Below are 18,758 nucleotides of genomic sequence, written 5' to 3'. Positions count from 1 at the left end.
TTACGTGTGCGCATGCGCCTTCGCTCTCCGCGACCGCCATTTTGTGTGAGGCCCTCTATTCTAAAGCGGGAGAAAATTATCAGGCCTGTGCACAGCTTTTTCGCACGTCCACGGAGGATTGAAGCAATCTGCTGCACTCTACAGGCACTGAACTTAATATAACCACAAAAGAAGCACTCTGCGGTAAGTCGAAGCTACCATTTGCCCGAAAACACGGAAACGTTTTTGTAGGAGCTGGCGTCGGCCTCTAGGTGTCACGGTGGGGCTTAACGTTACCGACTGGCGGGGGGTGTTTGTCTCCCTCTATCGTTATCCAATATTCACTAAATCTGTCTCTAAACTCCAACTCCCCGTGTTGGGCGACTGTTTTCGTGCTTTTTGCGTACTATTTCGTCGTCATCACTAAGCGATGGTCGTCTAAATGTGTGCTTCTCTTTAAACTTACTTTAGGCCTGACGTCCATCTTATCGTGCCCTTTGTTTCCTGTTTTCAATCGTCCTCGCGCCTCCCAGCCAACAAACAAATATAAGTTCTCGTTTTAGTTTGTGCCGCATGGCCATTTACTGAGCAATTGCTCGCGCATATAACGAAATGGTCGATTTGATTATTTTCGACCAGTTATCTTCAAAATCCAAAGAGGCACTTTGGAATGGATCGACTTGTCAAAATCGCAGCACGCTATCATGGAAATCACGAGGATGCTAAGTGTCACTATTTTTGGTGTACAAAGGTTGAATTCGCCGCTTTGGAGACGTTTTGCGTTCAGTTTATTGTGCACGTTTGGCTGACTCGCTTCAAACATATGTTACCCAACTAAGTTGCAGATGCGTGTAACTCATGGCCTCATCAGGTGCGTGTCCAGGAAGGTTTTTTTTTTTTAAACTCTCAAAAGTTAGCGTGGACTGTGTAGTGCTGTACATCGTTTAAACGTTATCTTCAGCCCTCACCTTCTGTTCTCTGGTTTCCGGTTACGAGGACCTGAAAAACCCGATAGCTCAAAAGTCTAACGTGGTCAACGAAAAACGCACCAGCTCGTTTTCAGGGAATTATACGAGTTCCCCTTCCATCCCACTTAAAAATATTTAGACCACACATTGCGGGAATGGTTAGCAGCATATATGCCCAATAGTTTTGGTTGGTGGTTCAGATAAAATTAGTCTCCACTGTGTGTACCCTGCTTTGAATATTTCCCTCTTGTGAGTGAGCATATTCAGACTGAATGTCTCACCATACTAACAACAATTCTACTGTCGACCACCACGAACAGGGTGTTGACTGGCCCGTTACCATGGAGGGCGATGTCGTTTCCATGGAAACTGCCCTGGCTCCCGAAGAGGGGGTCCTGCCAGAAGCAGGTGATGCTGTGATCCAAGGGTCATCGGGAGCCCCACAAGCAGTGGAAGTTCCTGGTAACATGGAGATGATGGTGATGGATGCCCTGGATCCCACCCTGCTGCAAATGAAGACAGAGGTGTTGGAGGGAGGGGGCACAGTTACTGTAACTGGTGGCGATGATGGTCAGATTATCACCCTTCAGGTTGGTTGAATGACAAGTCACTGGAAACCTCTCTGATAAATGTTGTTCCTCTTGGTTTATAATTGCCGAATACTGTCTGTAGGTTGTAAATATGGAGGAACAGGCTGGTGCTGCTTTAGGACTTGGACAACTTCAACTAGTGCAGGTACCAGTCACTTCAACAACAGTGGATGGCCTCCAGGCAACCTATGTTGACGGATCAGCCAATAAGGATGCAGAGCCAGTTATCTGTCATACCCTGCCCTTGCCTGAAGGCTTCCAGGTAAGCAGAACCTAGAGTCATGAAAGAAAAATTGTGGCATTTTTAGTAAAGCATTCCAGGGCTTGACACTAACTTTTGCACCAGCAGCACAAGACTTGATTTGGGAGGTGTACCTCATGACCACATTTGTTTGTGTAGTTGTCTTAATAGATGTTATGTTGACATGAACTCAAGATTTGATGTTTGTAAGATATTTTATTGTATCAAAAAGTTTGTCTACAACATGCTGATGCTGACCAAGGGCCATCCCTCTGCTGTCCACAAAGAGGCAGTGTTGCTGTATCAGTTTTAACCACATATGAAACAGTGAGACTGCAGGTGGAACATTAAACCATGTCACTAGTGTGAGTTTGGTCTAATTTGCGCGCATATATAAAGTATTGAGGAAAAATAAGTCATATACAGTATGTGTTTGTGTCGAGCTACTTCCCACCTCAAAGTCTGCTTGACCACAAAAGATGACTATGGATCTTCATTTAGGTGGTCAAGGTGGGGGCCAATGGTGAAGTGGAGACTGTCGAGCAAGAGGAGCTTCAGGCAGTCCACGACGAGCTTCAAGGGACGAGGGCAGACGAGGAACAGGAGGACGCTGACGTAGCTGATCAGGAACCTCTTGAGTCTCAACCAGCATGGCAGAAGGACCCCGACTACCAGCCTATCACAACTGTCCGCAAAGTGAAGAAGGGGAAAAAAAGCCGCCTGCGTTATGCGGAGGGCGACAGAGACATGGATGTGTCCGTGTATGACTTTGAGGAAGAGCAACAAGAGGGGCTGCTGTCAGAGGTCAATGCAGAGAAGGTTGTGGGAAACATGAAGCCCCCTAAGCCCACTAAGATCAAAAAGAAAGGTACAGCGTGTTGCTTTTATGTTTGCAGGGGAAATAGGCACACACTTAATACTCATACTTTCTTGACCAGGTGTAAAGAAGACGTTCCAGTGTGAGCTGTGTAGCTACACTTGTCCACGACGCTCCAACCTGGACCGACATATGAAGAGCCACACAGATGAAAGGCCGCACAAATGTCACTTGTGCGGAAGGGCCTTCAGGACAGTTACACTGCTGCGAAACCACCTCAACACTCACACAGGTGGAGAAACTATGACAGTCAATCCATGAGTTGTTGCATGTGGAGTCTTTCTGATTTGAGCTTATCTTGCGGCAAGTAGGTTGAGCTGGAAAAGTGGTCCTCATTTTATTTTTCCTCCAACATTTTAGGCACCCGGCCGCACAAATGCACCGACTGTGATATGGCATTTGTGACCAGTGGCGAGTTGGTGCGTCATCGTCGCTACAAGCACACACACGAGAAGCCCTTCAAGTGCTCCATGTGTGATTACTGCAGTGTTGAGGTGAGCAACCGTATCAGATACCCCATGATGTCATCTCACTTGGTGTTTGATCCCTTTGATGGTGCTAACATAAAAGCACTTTCTCTGCCAAAGCTATGTTGTGCATGAACTCCTGACATAATGCTTCTCCCTTCCCAGGTGAGCAAGTTGAAGAGGCACATCCGCTCTCACACCGGGGAGCGGCCCTTCCAGTGCAGTCTATGCAGCTACGCTAGCAGGGACACGTACAAGCTGAAAAGACACATGAGGACACACTCGGGTGGGATACTCCCAGCAATTTGAAACTCTGGTTAATCGGCACTTCAAAGGCTGTCCGTCCACTTACTTTCTCCTCGTTCCCGCCACAGGCGAGAAGCCGTACGAGTGCTACATCTGCCATGCTCGTTTCACCCAGAGCGGCACCATGAAGATGCACATTCTGCAGAAACACACCGAGAATGTGGCAAAGTTCCATTGTCCACATTGTGACACCGTCATCGCACGCAAGAGTGACCTCGGTAGATCGTTCAGTCGGTGGTGATGCGTGCGTGCGTGGTTTCTCAAACTAATCAAAATGTTTCGCTTTTTATCTCAGGTGTTCACTTGCGAAAGCAGCATTCATTTATCGAGAGGGGAAAGAAATGTCGTTATTGTGATGCTGTTTTCCACGAGCGCTATGCTCTCATCCAGCACCAGAAGACTCACAAGAATGAGAAACGTTTCAAGTGCGACCAGTGTGACTATTGCTGCAAGCAGGCAAGGCTCTCGGAAAATGCTGAACATTTGACTGAAATTTGGAGTTCATCCGTCTTAACAACCCCCCTTCCCCACCCTATAGGAACGGCACATGATCATGCACAAGCGTACACATACTGGGGAGAAGCCCTTTGCCTGCAGTCAGTGTGAGAAAACGTTCAGACAGAAGCAGCTGCTGGACATGCACTTCAAACGCTACCATGACCCCAACTTTGTGCCCACCGCCTTCGTCTGCAGCAAGTGTAGCAAGACGTTCACCCGCAGGGTAGGCCCGAATCCCGTTCAGATTTGGGACCGTTTTACATCACTTTGTACAATGTGTCACTTGTGTCGTTACTGGTATTGCACAGAACACCATGCTGCGTCACAGTGAGAACTGCATGGGGGAAGTTGCTGGAGACCAAAACGGAACCCCACCCAAAAAGAGTCGCCGGGGCAGGAAGAGGAAGATGCAAGACAGGAATGATGATGATGAGGACACCGGTATGGCACAGTGGCATTTCTTGTTTCTAAGTAGTGCGTATGATGACATGGGTGAGAGTGTAATTGTTTCCATCATATCTGCAGAACCTGATCTGGATGAGATGGATGATGATGATGATGATTTGTTGGATGAGATGGAGTTGGAACAGGCTCCACCAGTGGTTCCTGTTGCAGCCCCTGAAGAACCACCAGTCAAGAGGAAGCGTGGACGCCCTCCAAAGAACAAGCCAGAGGGTGGGTGTCACAATGCACTTGATTTGACTTTCTTCCCATGTCACGTGCTTATGGGTGGTAAAACCTCAAATGACACCACAATTAAAGCTAATTTTAGCCTTCTTCTTTTCCATTGTAAAGTGGGGTCAAAACGATGAGGTGAATTGGTTCAAAGGGAGGAAGCAAAACGTATTACGAAGTAAAAGTATAATTTAATTTGATCCATGGCTCTCTCAACAGTCGCCGCCATCATCCGTGTGGAGGATGAGGCCACTGGAGAGGTGGATGACATTATTGTGAAAAAGGAGGTGGGCGCCGAGCAAGACGAGATTGAAGAGGAGGGGGCCACACAGGAAGTGGTAGTCGGAGAAGGTGACTCCACTATTCAGCTGGAGGAGCTGTCCCAGGAGGAGCCGGAGATGCAGCTGTCAGAAGCCCCGCCTAACGGAGACCTCACCCCCGAGATGATCCTCAGCATGATGGACCGGTGATGGACGCAAGGGTCAATTCTGTAAAACACAGACCCCTCCCTCCCTGTTCACAGCAACATCTAATTCTTGGCATTTAGGGTTCCAAACACTTAACGTATCCTACATAAACAAAACATCGCTGTTGGAATTTAAGGCTTGCTTTTAAATCTTGCATTGACATGGATGAGTGATAAAGACTTTTAATACAGATTATTTACCAAAAAAACAATCTTTTTGACACTTCTGTCCCGGGGCAGGCTGTAATTGGTCACAGTATCTCTAGCCTACTCATTGTTGTCCTTGGTGTTTAGAACATTTGTAGAAAATTGATTCATCACAGTTTAATCAATCTACTCTGGCAACACTATAAAAGATTACTCTTTCCCCCTGAATCCAGATGTGCATGTAATTATCCAAAGCATCAATATGCGGAGTCATCTTTTGACACACCCCAGCCCAATTTTTACCTCTTTTTTTTTTTTTTTTTTTTTTTTTAAACTTGTAACATACTCTGTTGTTGATAGGGGTCATTCACATCATGTCAAAATCGTAATCACCCCGGCCGTGGATGGTTCTGCACTTTTTCAATTCTTGTTTCATGTCCTTGCTGAAGAGCGTCTCTCAGTTGGGAAGAGTGTGCCCCAAAAGCCGTCTTTTCAATTGGCTTTTCAGTTTCACTTCTTAAATCGCCATTAGCCTCTGGACATAAAAAATGTTATTGCTTTTCGCAGACCAGAAAATGTTATTGTTAATTACAGAAACAAATATTTGATTTGGAATATTTTTTATTGTATTTTTATTTTGTTTCTTTGCTGTGTTTAGTAAAACCCTATTTTAACACCTATTCTAGTTTATCAAAGCTTCTAGCTAGACTGCTTACTTTATATCTCTTCTTGCTACTGTAACGTCCCTAGATGATGCATAATGTACAAAAACATTTATGTGCAAAGAAAATGTTTGGGTTGTTTTGCTCCTTTGTGTAGCCATTCCACTTTGGGTTCATAATTTCTTTTTTTGTACCAATTGCAATACCCTCTGGGCAGTGTGGTGTTTCAAGGGGCTGGCAGTTGAGAACAGATGTATGATGGTACAACCAATAAAAAGTAGACATGGACTCATGTTTTAGGTTTGTGCAGTTGTATCTCAGAAAAGTGTTCTGCGCATGCTCGGTACAATGGAGAGGCAATGCTTTTGATTTTCAGCATTGGTTGGGCGCTAACAAACACTTGTGTATGTTGCTTGCATATATATATTTTATTAAATGGAGGACTTCATACTAAAACATTTCATTTATCTGTCGAGCACAAGTGTTTTACTTTTTGAGCAACCACTGAAGGAAGGGGCAATATAAGTGTGTTCATGTTTCCGATGGAAGTTAATGAGCTTTTACACATAAAATCAAGTGCAGTTTTGTCATGTATAACATTTTGTTGGAATTGTTCATCTTCAACCAGTTTGATACCGCTTTTAGTTTCATGAGCAAAGCAATGTAATAGTTCAAATAAATGCGATAACAGTCAGTGTGTCATACACATCCTGCATTTTGAAACAAGTCTAATCGAAAAGCCGTGCAGAACTCATCAGGAGAAAAACAAATGCTATGCAGGAACATGCCTGGTCCCGAGCATGTGTTTGTCACATGTATGATTGTGTGAAATGAGGTCAAGAGAGGATTACTACTCTGCTGTGTTTCTCTTTGGTAGATGAACACTTAAAAATTACAAGGCACTCGGAGGAAGGAGGCTTTAGATGCATTATTTACCCTCGTTGAATTATGGATCTATGATGGTGGATTTGATGGATAATTGTATGGAATAATCCTCCAGTTTTCATACAGGGATGTATGTCATGGCTATGCTAAATTGTATACATATGTGTAAATACAAAAAAGACGCTATAAACACGCCTAACGTTGTGCTTTGTGTTCATTCTGTTAAACAGGAAGTATGCAAGATAGCAGCCACATGTTCCTCAAAAAACCCTGATTTAGGACAACTAGGACCTGCAGGTTGGCCGAAACGAATCTACTCGCTTTAACGAACTGCCGCACTTGTGAGTCACGTTTGATTCTTCATTGCCTGTGGAAACCGTGCGTCTGCTTTTTATTTCCGTTTGGATTCCACGTGGAATCTTCAAGTGACGAGGAGCATAGCCCAGTGACAGAGTCACATCCTTGTTGCCACAGCAACTAGTGGATTCTCATTTTCCGGGAGGAGGGTCTGTATTTCAAAATAAAAGTTATTTTATTGACCTTTTTAATTCACAAATGCCTTGCACACCCGTCCTACTGTCCACTAAGAAAGAGTTGTTTTTACAATGGTTAACTTTGTTGTAGTTGCCTTGGGAAATGTGTTGGTCCCGACCCCGGATAAGCGGAAGAAGATGGATGGATGGATGGGGATGGATGTTTATATTTATATATAAGAAACTGTTTTATTGTACTTAAGATAAAACATACAGTCGTGAATAACGTAAAATACAATATTTGAAATACTTTTTTGTTTTAATACAATGGATACGTCCTACTCCTGGTGTATGCGTCTTGGCCACTTGGGGTCAGTATAATACAGACATAAAGCTATACAGACAAGATGTATATGAAGTTGTAAAAGCACTATAGAGTTGATGTAATATTATGATAGTTATTAAATGAAAATGGTACACGTTCAGTGAGACAATGATCATCATATGATATGATCGACAATGATAATATGTGTGTCACTCAAATCATGCATTTTCCATTCATTTGTATCATCTGTCAAAGGGATTCTAAAGGTGGGGTTCCATTAGTGGTATCACAGCCCAGGTAAAGTTTAGCTGTATTTAAATTTGAAGCTCTTTACACGAGCACTTCATATTTTAAGATATTTTTAATCACATTTTCCGCCTAAAATTCTTAAAAGAATGATCATAACTTTATTTCTGTAACCATATTATCAAAACTAAAAATCGTATTGTTAAAACAAAATCTCCCTCTTGTAGAATTTGAAAAAATTGGACTTTATTCTTTGAAATGACATCTGACTGTAATATAACATTACAACTCCAAGAGTAAGAACCCGGTCTGTTTTTTTATAAATATTTTGGGCTACCCCCGTTATTCCTTTCCGTTGTATAAATGTAAATATATATATTTAAAAAAATAATAATAATCACGAGCGGAAAGGGGGGGGTGGGGGTCACATCAAATCGTGATTGTCATGATGAGCCTTTGTTTTGAAAGTGAGCCACAGGAAGTCGATTTTTGGCCAGTGCTCCACTTTGTGGACACAAAAACTGCGAAATCGAGGAGAAGGACAGCGCCCAGAATAACTATAGAGAAGTGTACGGAGGAGCATCGTGTTGGACATGGGATTGTGGCCAAACTCCCCGGCCCGTCGGACTTTCAAAGAGAGGTAGGAGCAAGCCTGCTTTAATCATCAAGGTCAAAAAACAAGACGCCCGTTTTGAGATTTCTCTCCACGGGCGACGCCAAGAAGCTTTGCTGGGATGTTGTCCCACTGATACCCGCCAGCTAGTCGAGCTTGTTTTTTCCCTTTTCTCCTTTTTAGGCTCTCCCGCTGCAGCGGAGTTTATATTTATTCATACTCAAGAGATTAATTAGCCGCAAAGGCCGTTTGTCAGCTCCGTTAAATGAAATGGAAATCTGGCTTCCAAGTTTTTCGCTGCTCGGGATCTACGCTCCATCTTCCGCGGAGAACCAAGTAAAGCGGCCCCGGCTGTGATGTGACTCTGTTTATCCGATAAATAGCCCGCTGCCGCCGGGTTAGCTAATCCGCTAATCTGGAAGAGAGTAGGTTGTGTTTTTATTATAATACCGCTACTCGTCGTCACCGCTTCTTCCTCCCCCAGACGTACTCAGCAGACCGGACTACACCGATGGAGCTAGCCTAAGCCTAACAGCGGAAGAAAACAAGTCATTGTTATTGTTTGACTGCCATTTTAAGATGCTGGCGTCTCAAATTGGCCTTGTAGTTTTTCGTTTTAGGCCATTTTATTTGAATTCCTGTTAAAGCGTGAGTCATAACAACCGCATTACATCACTGAAGTAAATATTCAATCACTACAGCCTTAGCAAGTGTGTACTTCAAGTTTTTTTATTTTCAAAATCTAAATCAGTATTTTTTTATTTAAATCAGTGATTCACCAAGTGTGGTAGAGGAATATCCCCCTCCCCCAAGTACAGTTCAGTTGTGTTAAATAAATACAGTAATATTTGTATTTTAAAATTATGAAATATAAATGAATGTATTTCCCTTTTGAATTCCGAAGTGATTATTTGGAAATGTGTTCCAGTGTCTTCACATTGATGAATGTAATTTATATCGAGGTCATTAGAGCAATTTTATTTCAGAAGTATGTGAATCAGAAAACAAGAAGTAGTTCTCAGTTTCAGAAATTTTGATGACCTCTTGGCTGGACCATAACGAATGCATTGCATGGCTTTCAACGTAGTGTTCGAAAACACTTTTGCATTTAATCAACAATGTACATTGTTCACTGTACAACAATCTCGATATAGTGATTAGAATTAGAGAACTGGTGAACGTTTCCAAACACAGCTCAGGTTTTGGTGGCCATTTAAACTTCTTAATATAGTACACGTTTTAGAAGTTTGCCATTAATACGCAGGTCCAAACGAGCTAATGCATTGTGCGGTTTGTGCATGACTTTGTTTGGGAGAGAAAACTCCAGTCTTGTGAGGTGCTTTCAAACAGTGTCCTCTTTGTTTGCCCCCTTGCTTGGAGAGGATTAATGCAGCTAATGATCTGTAATGTAGGGAAAGGGATAAAAGATCATTGAATTGAAACCAAAACCCGTAATGTGTGAGCCTTGATACCGTACGTACTTGTGTGGAGGTATGTGCTCTCAGATTCAGTTATTTGTCTTGGAGCATCAGTCTTGTGTTTATTTTTGTCTCAAATGTGGCAAATGTGAGCATATGGTGCCTTTTCCCCCTTTTTATTTTTAAACCCAAACCCGGACCACCTCCTGTTAATCCTCCCAGTATGTCACCTAGATTAGTGGTTTGCCAGTGAGGGACCACCTTGCCCGCATCATCACTGCGGAAGACCAAAAATGCCCAAATAAAAAGTAAATCAAAGTGTCATATAAAAACTAAAGTAAAATATATATTTTTAAAAAAGTATATACATTGTTAGTTAATTATATATTTTTTGTGTTTATTTCCACACATATTTTGCCCTTTTATTGTGTATTTTTGGTGTTTTACATTTAAAATTTCAATCATTTTTTATATGGTTTAATTTTTCACTTTTATTTATTTTTTATTTTGGCAGTTTTGGTCCTGCAACGCAAAATAAATATTATTCAAACGAGGGGACGGTCCAAAGTGAAAAAAGTTAAAATAATTTGCAAAATAAATGGGAAAATACTGAATAAAAATATAAATTAAGTTAGATAACAATTTAAATATATATATATTTTTAAATTCAACCATATACATTTTCTTTATATTTCTAGTTATTTTTACTTTGATGTATTTTTGGTTTTGGTCCTCCACACATCACTGACAACGGCACATTAACAATTTGATCGGACAGCTACTTTCTTCGTAACTACAAGGGAATTTTTAAAAGAAATATACTGCATGTGTTTGAAAATATTTGTGGTTGTGAGGGGAATATAAAACAATGTAGAGCAACCACTATTTTCTCCACAGGCCTCTCTCAATCACAATTTAGGGTTTGGCTCTTGCTCGACAGATTTGAGTTTGTTTTAAGACCGTAATCTCTTTTGTGACTACTTAGCTCAGGCACGACCCCCCAATACATTACTAACACTGACCATCACGCTATTCCACACGTTTTTCTATTATTCCTGAAGGATTCTTCTTTTTTCTTTTCTTAGCACACTCGCCCACGTTGCAGGAGTCGTTTTTATATTCTCGGGCCAAGCGTCTGTGTAGAATTTCCTGTATGGAGGCCGCTATGAGACTTCCTGCTTTCGGGTGCTGAATGTGGAGGTGGGAAGAGGTGGGAAGGGGGGGGGACGTTTGCTGTGGTAGCATGGAAGGAAGGAAGACGACGAGAGACAAACTCAAGCAGGCTGGCCACCGTGGTCACCGCAAGCGTGTCGTGCTTCATGCTGTGACATAGACACTTAAAAAAATGTAATCATAGTGGAAGTGAGAGGTATATTTCTTCTAGCACTCCCTTCCCCACTTTATATGGTAATATTAGAAATGTGGTTGTTTTAGTCCGAATTATCCCAACTACATTTCAATTTCTTTTTAGTTAATTTCTTAATGTTCTCCTTTGGCACCATTACAGGACATGTCCTTTGGTTTGTTGAAAGCCCAGTGGTACAGTCAGCCCTGCCAGCATGCCCCAGTAGTGATAGGACCCCTTCGGTCACCAGGTACCACCCTCCTTCTTCCTCTGCTGTGCTTTCTTTATGATAGTCTCGTAGCAGAAATGAACATTGTCTCTGGGCTGCTCCCCTGCCTCAGCGCTGTTTGATCCAAGAGAAACGTGCCTTGTAAGGAAGCAGGATGTTCACAGGCTCCACCAAGCTGCCCCCCGCCAAAACCCCCCAGCCCGAGCGACTGGATGAGGTGTACGCCGCCTTACGCCGAGGCTTACAGTGAGTACATAGTGAAATTAGAAGTAGGAACATCACCGTCTGAAAGCATTTATTCGGTGTTGTTCTTAGGTCATACCTGCAGGTCCACCAGCTTGAGCTGGACGCCCTGGGCCAGCAGATCCGAGAAAACAAGAGAAACGGTCGACTGGTGAGAGGCCGCCTATTCAAACCAGTCCCACCGGTATCAAGTGGTGCCATGTGGAATGCTAATTAGACCCTTTGTGATGCTAAACTTTGATTTTCCTCCACAGGGATCTTTGTATGAACAGGATAAGGTCGGTTCAATTCCTGTGTCGTTTACTCTCACTGGTCACAACATGAACCCTCATGTGGATAAATACAGTCAAACAGAGAAATCAAATGACGAAATTGTCTGTAAATGTAACTGACACGTTTGCAATTGCCTATAGATGCCACAAGATGGCAGAAAAGTATCTTTATGTAGCGCTTTACATTAAAAAAACATGCTGAGGTGCAGTCTTTGATATTGCTTGCACATCAGATCACATTAGATTCTGGATGCAATACATTCTTTATCTTTTTGACTTGACCATACTTAACTTGTGTCTTTTTTTTTTTTTTTTTAGCAAGTGAAAGCCATAGAGAGATTCATGCGTCGTTTGGAATTCCACCTCAGCAAGGTGTTTTTGAATGATTCGATTCTGAACTCTGTGATATAGAGGTTTTGGTTATTTCCAACTGAGTGTGTGTGAAACTGCGGCCATGTGTTGACTTGCAGGTGGAGGAGCTATACGATGCTTACTGCATACAGCGGCGGCTTCGAGATGGTGCCAGTAAAATGGTGGTGGCCTTTAACTCTGCCACTGGGAGCAAAGAGGCCAGGGAGAGCCTGAGTGAAGCCAACAGAGGCTTTAGGGAATGTACAGAGGTGAGTTGCTGAATTGAAGTCACTGTATTGGCTACAGGCTTTCTTTTTTTAAACCATGTTTGTGTTCGTGCAGCACATGTGCTCGCTCGAGAGCGAACTGGAAAGCCACATGGGAGAATTTCATGTCAAGATGAAGGGTGAGTGAGTCACTTTGTAAACTCATCACTTTCACTTCCTTCTCCTCATCGCAATATTTTTTCCATTTATGTCGCAGGCCTTGCCGGCTTTGCGCGGCTATGTGCGGGTGACCAATATGAGGTAAACTTTTTTCTTTTTTTTTTAATCATACCTTTCATTGTGGCCACGTTTTAAATCCTGGACAGTTATTGCTCTTTTTGGTGCTGTCAATTCTTGTTGTCGCATGCTAAAGGCACATTTTAGTTGCCATGACTACTAATTCAATCTCATCCTCTATTTTATTTGACGATTAGCAAATATTCTGAATGCTCAAATATTTATCATATATATGATGTATAAAAATTCTAATTCTTGATTTTAAGACCAGAAAACAACTCTGGTACATTTATAATACATTTCTTTTTTATTTGATTTAAAAAGAAGAAAGTTATTGTCCATCCATCTATTTTTTTTTTGTAGCCCCACTCGGCAGATGCTGACGTTGTCATTGTCATGTCATGTGGATCCATTTCGACTCAATGTCTCCAGCAATTATTATGTGGTTTGAGGTCATTGTATTGAATATGAGAGGCGCCCTGAATTCAAACTATTCCGCCATTCGCCAGGTGCTCATGCGCTACGGGCGTCAGCGCTGGAGGCTACGAGGGCGCGTGGAAGTCAGCAGCAAGCAGATATGGGACAGCGAAGAGTACATTTTCCTGCCTCTCGTCACTGAACTTTTGTCCATCAAGGTAAGTGTATTAAAGGTATTTACCCCTGACGGGGAATTTCTGTTTTCCTTGGTGCAAAGTCACCAAATGATCACTTTTCAGTCAGATGTTGAGAGGCCTTTAACCGGTTCCTCAAAAAAATTGCGTTGGCCGTTGCAGTTTTAGGAGCTTTGCCGTCATGACACGTTCTCTCTAGATCACTCGGTAAGGTTACGACATTTTTTTGTCAGGTGACTGAGCTGAAGAGTCTGGCAAATCACGTGGTGGTGGGTAGTGTGTCCTGCGAAATGCTCGACCTGTTCTGCCCACTCCCACAGACCCTTGCCGTGGATATTAATGACCTGGGAACAGTTAAGCTGAACTTGGAAGTCACATGGAGGTAACGCCCCCTGCAAATAGCTCTTAGTAACTCTACACAACTGTATATGAAGTTGTCTTTTTTTTTTTTTCCTCTTTAGTCCTTTTGACAAGGATGACCAGACATCGTCCTGCAGTACTGTTTCCAAACGGCTGTTGTCCAATCAGAGCCCTCCAGACACACCTTCCATGCGGGAACAAGTGTTTTATGTGAGTCAACATCAACTCTCCCACGACATTGTTCTCCATATAAGATGTTTCCTCGCCGGCCATTTCATCTGGTGCACCGGCTCATGCAGCTCCAAATTGGTTTACCATTCTAGTAAATGTTAAAGCTGCAATGTTGAGCCGCACTGCATTTAGTCAAATCCTGCAAACCCAGTCAAATGGATGCATCCAGGTGTACCGAATAAAGTGGCCAGCGAGTTTAATCCATTGATCTCTTTGCCTCAAGTATGGTTTGCTATTACTTTCATTTCACTGGCTTGTTCTGTTTCAGCTGCTCCCCACCTGCTTTGTGTGTAGCGGTAGCACTGATGTGTGTGAGGATAATCGCGCAGGACTGTGTGTCAGGTCATGTGGTTGTGGAAGCGGCGTGCCTAACGCGAGTAGCCCCGCGCCCAGTGATGGCGCTAGCGGGAGGTGTGACAGCGGAAGCGTGTATGAGCGGAGCTGCGGTCCCTGCAGCTGTTTAATAGTGGTTGAGTAGCCGTCCAATATGTTCCTCCTCTTCCTCACCTCGCTGAAGAGCACACTTCACGGGGGCGCCGCGCAGACACGCCGACCGACAGAGGCGGCCCATGAGGGCGTGCCGGACAAGACGGCTTCCTTACCGTGCACATTGAGCCGTGCAAGAGCCCCACCCAGAGGTTTACACTTGGTGTGTGCAACGTAGTTGTAGTATTAGTGGACTTTAGTTAGTTATCCTGCTAGCAAGTGACTGACCTGTTTGATATGAATAATCTCCTAATATCCCTAAAGAGTTCTCAGATTGCGACAGCACCAAACATGAGAGTGTTACCCCTCCCACACACTTTAAGTTATTCAAGCTAACTTTGGGAAGTATTACTTAGCACCGCTCACTGTCAAGAAATGGGAGCTCATCGTATAACATCCCTAATGACACGGAAAGAGTCACTCTTTATGCAGTACCCCAAATAAGAAGCTAAGCACGCTTGCTTTAAACACTTAAAGTTGACGTTCAGTATAAAACAACAGAGAATTAAACATTGTGCAAATTTCTGAGTTTAATGCTTGCATGTAATGCTAAGTTCCATCGACAGTCGAATAGAAACAGCACGTGATAAAGTGGGCGTTCGCTGTAATTCATTTTTTTCTTTCTTCCACTGTCGAAACGGAACATATCATTAAAAAAAATATATTATTTTAATAAAGTACTGAAGCCTTTGTTTATGTAGCACCTTTAATATTTACAACAGCATCACAAAGTTGTAATGTGCAGTTATTTGAGTTTTTCCTCAAATCTACATATACGTGATAAATATGTCATATCCTTTATTAGCAAATCGCAGAGCAAAACAGAACGATTGCTTATCGTCTTCCACCTGTTTTCTTTTTCCTGCTGGCCCTAAAATGCGCCCATTGTTCTCGATTCAAGCATGCTGGCTGAATAAATCGGTGCGACCTGACTTGAATGGCAGTGGCCTTGCGGGTTTGAAAGCCCTCATTTGTTCCACGTCCCGAATGGCGCATAATCCATTGGACATTATTTACACACTGCATTTGTCAGCCGCGGTCATGACCGTCGTCATGTGCAACCTTGAGACCTGACTGCCGGGAGCTGTGAGAACCACTTTTAAGTCGTTCGACCTTCTTGTAAAGCAGATTGCTCACCAGCGCACTGGAGTTATATTCGTGTAATATTGAATTTAAATACTGAATCAGATGCAACCTGTTATTTCATCAGCTCATCGTGTCTTATTTCCTTCAGTCTCTGCTGAAGCGACAGGGAGAGCTGGATAACGGTACCGTCTGGTCCAACTCCTCCGAGTCTTCCGACGACTCGTCCAGTCCGGCCTTGGCCCACCACGCTCAGAGGCTGTCGGCCTCCAACGTTCCGCATACCAGCGTCCCCGCACCGCACAAGTCCAGCGCCTCGACGCCGTCGCTGTCGTCCAATCAGGAGGAGGATGAGAGTGAAGCGGGCGAGGTTTTCTCCCCGAAAGACTCGGTGCACAACGGCCACCTGCAGATGTCCTCCTCTCAGAGCAGAGTTGGCGAGTCCGGCCCGGAATGTACTGTGACGACTGACAGACTGTCTGTCCAATCGGCTGAGGTTCTGGAAACCTCGACGGAGCTGAGCCACTCGTGCTCCGACGTCTCCTCCACTGCTGTCGAGTCATTAGAGAAGACGGACCAATGTCCGGTCAAAGATCCGGCTGAGGATTCGATAGTCCGCAGCGGAGCGGTGACTGCTGAGGTTGAAGGACCAAGTCAGATGGCTCATGATTCAAAACAGTCTGATTTAGCTCCAACTGTAAGTTGATGATTGTGTTTATTCAATGTTGCTCTACTAACACTAACCCCTTTTACAATACAATACAGAATTATATTTTTATAAAATATATTTATAATCCTACCTGGAAAAACACAAACCAGGTTTTATTCCTAATAAGCATATTTGATATTATTCTAAGGAAGTGTAACATAATGCCAATTCAAATACTTCTACTGCACTTAAATGTGTTAAAATATTTAAAAAAAACTGTACAGTTTAAATGTATTGTCCATATGTTAAATAATTGTTTTTGGTGGTACCAACTATTTTCTCCAAATGTGTACATGTCGGAGCCGCAAGTATATATTTGCTTGAAGCACCTAGTGGTTTATTGCAGTTCCCACGAGGCACTCTAAAGCGCCATGCTGGCCCGAGGCTCTCGTCCACATGCTGACCGTCAAGTCAGACCGCTGCTTTTTAGTCAAAGTAGGGTAGTCAAAGTTTTAACGTGTCTGCATCTGATTTCTCCTCAGGTCCCTTTTCCTACTTCTTCCAGTTTCACTCAGGAAGTGGAGACTGCTCTTGAGAGTTTTGACTTCCTCAACTGCTCTGACCTGGAGGAGGAAGAGGATGAGGCTGAGCATCAAGAAGAGGTTGTGCATCAAGAAGAGGTTGTGCATCAAGAAGAGGTGGTGCATCAAGAGGAGGTGGTGCATCAAGAGGAGGTGGTGCATCAAGAAGAGGTGGTGCATCAAGAAGAGGTGGTGCATCAAGAAGAAGTTGTGCATCAAGAAGAGGTTGTACATCAAGTGATGGATGAGCTTCAGGAAGACTCTGAGCAGCCAATGCAAGAAGAGCACCGAGAGGAAGATGAGGAGGAAGAACCTCAAGAGGTAGACAAAGGAGCAAAGCAAGAAGGTGAGCAGCAGCATGACGAAGATGAAAACAAGAGTGAACAAGCCAACATAGAAGAGCAAGAGGTGGACAAGAAGGCGAAGGAGGAGGTGGAGGAGAAGAACAAAGAAATCTGCGACTCCGGAGCAAGGTCAGTGATTTCCATTATGTGCAAGGTGCCAAATCATAAATATGTTATTCAGTGAATAACTGGGTTAGGTTAACAATAATTTTGGCATCATTTTCCTTTAGTTGTGTCAGCAGCGATGAAGAGACGGGAGACGGCCTGGAATTCCTCATGGAGGCTCCAGAAGGATTTCGGAATTCTGACGAAGACCGCGTCTCTGAATCGCAGGTGCGCCGCACCCAGACCGGCCCAGGCCGCGTTCCCGTTGTCGACACGCGCGGGTGTTTAAAAAAAAAAAGTAAGCTTAAAATGTTTCCATCAGGAGTCGGGTGCGGAAGAGGAGCAGGATTTGAGTCGGGTGCAACTGCCCGAGGAAGAGGAGGGGCACGGTGAGGAAAAGGGAGACGACCAACACGGTGAGTGAGGGTGTCACTAATATGTGGATTTTTTTCTATTCGTGGCAGGGCTTGGTCCTCAGCTTGTGGTTTTGATATCTTTGGCCTGAATCTTCCAGGGCAGGACGCTGTACATGATGTTCAAGAGGAGGCGGAGCGTCCCACGACCCCCAGCCACTTGGCCACCACTGTGTTCTAATTGGCCGGCAGGCAGCCACAGCCCGACCATTTCGTCTGAACGTGCTCGTTGCCAAACTGATCACTCGACAAGCAAGCTCTTCCATTACTGCCGAGTTTGTGCACACATTCGCCTTGTTCGGACCCAAGAACTATAAACACATTTCATGTTTTTCCAAAGTCCTCAGTCATTCAACGCCATTGTGCAGCCTGCGTTCATACATACCACTTTGTTTGAATGAAAACTATCCACTAAAAGCAGGCTCAGATTATTTAAGTGAGGAAATAAGACGAAGAGGATGCTTTTTTTTCTTACTCGGTGTACAATCAATGACTGGGGCCGGTTCTCTGCATTTGCAGGAATGATGGGACTAGGAACTTTTTGCAGTGTTTTCCAGCAAGTAAAGCTCTTTTTAGGAGAGACTCTACATTAGGTCATTCCCACGGTGCGCTAATGTATTCCTGTTGCTTGCGTCTTCTAAGATACACCAGGACTTGAGCTGCCTTATGACCAAGCATTTTAGGGATCCGTTCATACATTCAGCAGGATTGAGTTTTATGATGCAATACGCGATGTAAAATTCTTTTAAAACCTGCATGAGTGTATCCGCCTCACACTGCCAGCATGTCCGCTGTAAACGACGTAACATATTCATTTAGGTGTGAATTACAGCCTCAGTGGAGCACTATCGTGTCTCAGCATTTTTTTTTTTTTTTTGCTTTGTCGTCGTACAAAAAAGCCTCTTCATTCAGAAAGTGCCTCGAGTGACGGATGTTAAGGTTGTTAAAAACAAAGGTGAACAGGCAAATGTTTCAGTGTTTATTTTGGAATTCATTTTAAGAGTGTTCACCTGAGATATTTACTGTTTCATATAAAGAATTGTATATGTCCGGAAATGTTTATGTTCAGAAAAGTTCAAACTTTATAAAGTTTTCTTCAAAACAAATATCCTGTCA

The 18,758-nt window shown here is 43.5% G+C and overlaps 2 protein-coding genes across 3 annotated transcripts; both read left to right on the top strand.

Annotated features, from left to right (window-relative positions):
• Nucleotides 1-18: 18 nt before the first annotated feature.
• Nucleotides 19-6,164, top strand: ctcf (CCCTC-binding factor (zinc finger protein)). The gene is made up of 13 exons (XM_061276416.1): nucleotides 19-183; nucleotides 1,268-1,537; nucleotides 1,620-1,799; nucleotides 2,280-2,646; nucleotides 2,717-2,887; nucleotides 3,016-3,149; nucleotides 3,288-3,408; nucleotides 3,497-3,646; nucleotides 3,724-3,884; nucleotides 3,967-4,149; nucleotides 4,235-4,367; nucleotides 4,452-4,601; nucleotides 4,821-6,164. Exons 2-13 carry the CDS (start codon nucleotides 1,289-1,291, stop codon nucleotides 5,069-5,071), a joined length of 2,250 nt encoding a protein of 749 aa, XP_061132400.1. The 5' UTR covers nucleotides 19-183; nucleotides 1,268-1,288; the 3' UTR covers nucleotides 5,072-6,164.
• Nucleotides 6,165-8,284: 2,120 nt separating this feature from the next.
• On the top strand, nucleotides 8,285-18,748 carry ripor1 (RHO family interacting cell polarization regulator 1). Of its 2 annotated transcripts, none has more exons than XM_061275769.1 (17): nucleotides 8,285-8,445; nucleotides 11,344-11,431; nucleotides 11,523-11,656; nucleotides 11,726-11,804; nucleotides 11,908-11,931; nucleotides 12,244-12,297; nucleotides 12,396-12,545; nucleotides 12,619-12,682; nucleotides 12,760-12,803; nucleotides 13,289-13,414; nucleotides 13,624-13,772; nucleotides 13,852-13,960; nucleotides 15,702-16,247; nucleotides 16,742-17,253; nucleotides 17,355-17,457; nucleotides 17,552-17,645; nucleotides 17,744-18,748. In XM_061275769.1, exons 3-17 carry the CDS (start codon nucleotides 11,565-11,567, stop codon nucleotides 17,821-17,823), a joined length of 2,226 nt encoding a protein of 741 aa, XP_061131753.1. In that variant the 5' UTR covers nucleotides 8,285-8,445; nucleotides 11,344-11,431; nucleotides 11,523-11,564; the 3' UTR covers nucleotides 17,824-18,748. The 2 variants fall into 2 exon arrangements, with proteins under 2 accessions (XP_061131753.1, XP_061131754.1); XM_061275770.1 differs by having other exon boundaries at nucleotides 17,552-17,618; nucleotides 17,694-17,834.
• The last annotated feature ends 10 nt before the right edge of the window (nucleotides 18,749-18,758 follow it).

Source organism: Syngnathus typhle, linkage group LG4, assembly GCF_033458585.1.
Source record: "Syngnathus typhle isolate RoL2023-S1 ecotype Sweden linkage group LG4, RoL_Styp_1.0, whole genome shotgun sequence".
Lineage (NCBI taxonomy): Eukaryota > Metazoa > Chordata > Actinopteri > Syngnathiformes > Syngnathidae > Syngnathus > Syngnathus typhle.
The sequence above is the reverse complement of the archived record's forward strand: the minus strand, read 5'-3'. Positions and strand labels throughout refer to the sequence as shown.

What these genes read in the sequence shown, in the direction of transcription:
- ripor1 (XM_061275769.1), top strand. Translation starts at nt 11,565, where the DNA reads ATGTTCACAGGCTCCACCAAGCTGCCCCCCGCCAAAACCCCCCAGCCC. An exon ending in GCTTTAGGGAATGTACAGAG is followed by an intron (nt 12,546 to 12,618) that starts GTGAGTTGCTGA and finishes GTGTTCGTGCAG; the next exon opens with CACATGTGCTCGCTCGAGAG. An exon ending in GTGCGGGTGACCAATATGAG is followed by an intron (nt 12,804 to 13,288) that starts GTAAACTTTTTT and finishes GCCATTCGCCAG; the next exon opens with GTGCTCATGCGCTACGGGCG.
- ctcf (XM_061276416.1), top strand. Translation starts at nt 1,289, where the DNA reads ATGGAGGGCGATGTCGTTTCCATGGAAACTGCCCTGGCTCCCGAAGAG. An exon ending in CACTAAGATCAAAAAGAAAG is followed by an intron (nt 2,647 to 2,716) that starts GTACAGCGTGTT and finishes TTTCTTGACCAG; the next exon opens with GTGTAAAGAAGACGTTCCAG. An exon ending in CCACCTCAACACTCACACAG is followed by an intron (nt 2,888 to 3,015) that starts GTGGAGAAACTA and finishes CCAACATTTTAG; the next exon opens with GCACCCGGCCGCACAAATGC.